At 39.1% G+C, this 4441-nt stretch overlaps 1 protein-coding gene across 1 annotated transcript in view; it reads left to right on the top strand.

Annotated features, from left to right (window-relative positions):
* Window positions 1-4076: 4076 nt before the first annotated feature.
* The window catches only part of ine (solute carrier family 6 member inebriated), a 51103-nt gene continuing 50738 nt past the window's right edge, over window positions 4077-4441 (top strand). Inside the window, exon 1 of the mRNA XM_073965340.1 lies at window positions 4077-4087. Within this exon, the coding sequence (XP_073821441.1) occupies window positions 4077-4087 (11 nt within the window). The remainder of the gene's footprint in view (window positions 4088-4441) is intronic.

Genomic DNA, 4441 nt, shown 5'->3' with positions numbered 1-4441 from the left:
TTGCATACTTCAGGCTATTTTTTCAGGAAGTATGGACTTGCCCTTGATGAAACTTGTACCGTCGTATGGGGGGCAGTGAATACAAGCTGTTGCAACAAAAACCAAAGCGATTCGAGAGCAGGTCCTAAACTGAACTTATCCAAAATTTTGTGTGGGAGGTACCCGAAGGAGTGGACCGATTGAGTCCGTTTTGGAATCTTATCTAAGTCTGGTAGACATTTCACGATGTGCAAAGTATGAACCAAATAGGTTACTCCCTTCAAGAGTTATCGTACGCACAAATTTTCCGAACATTTTCGAACTTTTGTGGGGGAGGTACTTGAAGGAGTGGACCGATATGGCCCATCTTCGAACTTAAACTAAGTTTGGTAAAATATTACGAAAGCCGAACTTTGGAAAAAATCGGCTCATCTGTTCGAGAGTTATTGTGCGCTCCAGCCAGCCAGCCAGACAGACGGACGGACATTGCTAATCGACTCCAAATTTTCTGAAACACATTTTGTCCAAACATACTTGGGGTCAAAAACCATTATTTCGATGAGGCACATTTTGCCCGTATGAAAGTGTATATACCCTCGTTAGCATTGAAGCTGAGGGTATAAAAATTGCGAGCTGTATCTTGATTTCAACAGACGGATGGACAGACGGACATGGTTATATCGATGAATATTTCGATGTGTTACAAACGAATGACAATTTTAATTATACTCTCCATATTATGGTGAAGGGTATAAAAACTGAATTTCAAAATTTTGGTACAACATTGTAACGAGGTTTTCTCGTCGACTGGGGTAGGTTCAGTCGCGTCCAAGGTCTCTATAAGGACCTACTAAACCTTACGAAATGAAAATACTAGTTTCCTTCCTTTCCTGTGGGATAAATCGGGGATTTATTAATTAACTACTAATTTACAATCTACTTGTGTTTAAATGCGATAAGAATGAATTTAATTGCTATATATTTGGATTAATAGTTGGCGTTAGGATTATGCAGACTTGCTGGGGTTTGGCAGTTGAGGAGCTCGTGTTGTTCTTCGAGGGAAACTCTGTTGTTCGTGTTTGGTGTGAATGATCGAAAATACGATGTATTCGGTGTTCAGCTGTAGATGATCTGGAAGACGATGTATTCGGTGTTCAGCTGCAGATGATAGGGATGACGATGTATTCGGTGTTCGGCTGCAGAGGATCGGGACGACGATAAATTCGGCTGTTAATGTTTGTCCTATTGGTTTCTAACTACGGAACAACTGACCCGAAGGCCCTGTGGAACAGCCGACACGAATGTCCTGTGGAACTGCTGACCCGGAGGGCCAGCGTAACAGCTGACACGAAGGCCCTGTGGAACAGCTGACACGAAAGCCCTGTGTATGTATTAGCCACCACAACTTAATGGGCAGCCCTCAAAAATTTGACCGATTTACAACAGTCTCCCTGCAGTAGAAAGCTCCCCGTCCTCAACCATTTCTGAAATACTTTAGTGGCCTAGAGTATAAAGTGAATGAGAATTGGTTGCCGTAAGCGCTAACAACGATTATGGTCAATCGACAGATGATGCTTTAACGTGTTGTGGAATTCCGGCCAGCTGTATGTTTCGTTAGTGTCTTTTTATACCCTCAGCATTTATGCTAACGAGGGTATATACACTTTCATACGAGCAAAATGTGCCTCTTCGAAATAATGGTTTTAGACCCCAAGTATGTTTGGACGAAATATGTTACAGACAATTTGGAGTCGATTGAGCAATGTCCGTCCGTCTGTCTGTCTGTCTGTCTGGCTGGCTGGAGCGCACGATAACTCTCGAACGGATGAACCGATTCGGTTCAAATTTTGGCTTTCGTAATATTTTGCCCAAACTTAGTTTAAGTTCGAAGATGAGCTATATCGGTCCACTCCTTCCGGTACCTCCCCCACAAAAGTTCGAAAATGTTCGGAAAATTTGTGCGAGCGATAACTCTTGAAGGGAGTAACGGATTTGGTCCATACTTTGCCCATCGTGGAGCGTGTACCAGACTTAGATCAGGTTTTAATATGGACTCAATCGGTCCACTCCGTCGGGTACCTCCCACACAAAAATTTGGAAAAGTTCAGTTTAGGACCATCTCGCGAATCGCTTTGATTTTTGCTTTAGGAACTTGTACTCACTGCCCTCCATACGACGGTATAAGTTTCATCAGGGGCAAGTCCATACTTCCTGAGAAAATAGCCTGAAAGTTGCAAAAAAAAACCCCTATGACACCGTGTGAGGAGGTTGGAGGGCAAAATAACTCTCGAACAGGTCTGCCGATTCGGTCCAATGTTTGGCCTTAGTAATATTTTGTCCAAACATAGTTTAAGTTCGAAGATAAGCCATATCGGACCACTCCTTCAGGTACCTCCCCCACAAAAGTTCGTAAAAATTGTGCGTACGATAACTCTTGAAGAGAGTGGCCGAATTGGACCATACTTTACACATCCTAATATATCTACCAGATATAGGTCAGGTTCAAATATGGACTATATTTGTCCACTCCATCCGGTATCTCCCACACAAAATTTCGGAATCACTTTGATTTTTGTTGAAGCAACTTGCATTCGCTGCCTCAATTGCGATGGTAAAAGTAGTTTCAAGGGCAAGTCCATACTTCTTAAGCAAACATCCCTGAAGTTGAAAAAACCACTATGGTACCATATGTAGTGGCTGGAGATCAATTCTTTTTAGTATCTCCTCCGCAAAACTTTTGATTTTTAATCCTAATCAACAGTTTTGTCAGTTCAAACGCCCAAAATTTTTAAAACCCCCTAAATACATGCGTTTTTTGGGAAAAAATTGTTTCAATATACACAGGCTGAGGGTATATCTCTGTCGGCAAAGCCGACTGATACTTTTTTACTTGTTTTTGTTTTTTTTTTTTTTTTTTTTTTTTTTGTAATGCCACTTGCTATCGTATACTTAAATTTGACCTAAGTTTTTAGCCATGATGCCCACTAGTGCCCAGCACGGGAATAATATGCCAATATAGGCCATGGGTTTAAGATTATCCAGTATTAATATGAGCTGCCATCTAGTGTCAGACTTTAAACGGTGGGCCGCAGAATAAAGCTATCCCAGAATATGGTTTCTATAGATATATTTGGGTATAACTCTGTTGTCTGACCACATAAATTAACATATTCGACACCAATAGTAAGGTCAAGAATTTTTCTTCCATATGTGACTTACGTGGGCGGTACGTGTTTTCCAGGATAAACGCTATAAGATCTTTATTAAAAGTTTTACCAATTTTCAGACAAAAATGTTGGCCTATTCTACCTGTTAAATTGGTTTGCTTTTATGTTGTTTTATAATTTTATTTGTTTCCCCATGCCAATTTTTGCATCATAAGATAATCGGTACTTCAGTTCAAGACATTTTGTATTAACAGCATAAAACAATTCATACCATACACCCCCTCCAGAAGGGAAAGATGGGTTTCGTATAAAAATCTTAGCAGCAGCACATAGCTGTACCCGGCGTATTAGCTTGATATTTACGTGGGAAATATTTTTGGTCACTTTCCCCATACAAGTGGATCCACTGTGAAATATTTTTTTTACAATTAGTTCCATTGTACTACAAGGAACATACATATTTGAAAAGTTCCGAGTAATAAAATTTACTTTCATTTGTCAGCGTGCGATTGCAGCTTAACAAAATAGTAGCTCATTAGTTAGTCTGTCACAAATGTAAAACCACAATTTGCATATTTCAGTAAATACCAAACGATACTAAAGTGTAGAATTATTTGTTTTTAATTCGTGTGGAATGTCTCGTTCACACTCTACTACTTAAGTAGTTTCCGAAGGCTCACTGAATAGAATATTCAAATATAAAATAGGGTTTTAATTACTTCTTACGAATTCCAAACGACATGTTTCAAAATGGCCTCGTCAAAATTGAAATAGCCAAAAATTCCCATATGTAGAGGTTTCTTATTTCATAATTGTCATTTATTTAGAAAATAAGGTCAGCTTGTAATTGTGCCATTGTGCCATTAGGTATATGGAGTGTATAAAATATCTCTGTAAATAAACATTCTTTGACATACAATGTAGGATACAATGTTAGCAATGTAATTATATGTGCCCCAAAGCAATGCTAGACAGTCATTCAGATAGGATTTAAAATTTATAAAAAAATAATTTATTATCGTCCATGTCCCCTGTCTCTATCTTAAAGCGATCTAATTATAAAAGTTTAAAAAATGTTCAAGTCGAATTCTCTTGCTTATTGAGACTTACATGTAGGGTGACCAATATTTTTGGATAAAAAGAGTACATATACGAGGGTTACTACATAAGTTTCTGTCCTAGGCAACAATCCGAGTTGCCAAGCGCCATTTCACATTTCCACAAAAAGTTTGACGTGTTTTAGTTACTCATTATGGTATGAGGCACCACTGTGGTACTACCACCGTGTTACTGTA

Source organism: Musca autumnalis, unplaced genomic scaffold (assembly GCF_047663935.1).
Source record: "Musca autumnalis isolate F117 unplaced genomic scaffold, ASM4766393v1 scaffold_2, whole genome shotgun sequence".
Taxonomy (NCBI): Eukaryota; Metazoa; Arthropoda; class Insecta; order Diptera; family Muscidae; genus Musca; species Musca autumnalis.
The sequence above is the reverse complement of the archived record's forward strand: the minus strand, read 5'-3'. Positions and strand labels throughout refer to the sequence as shown.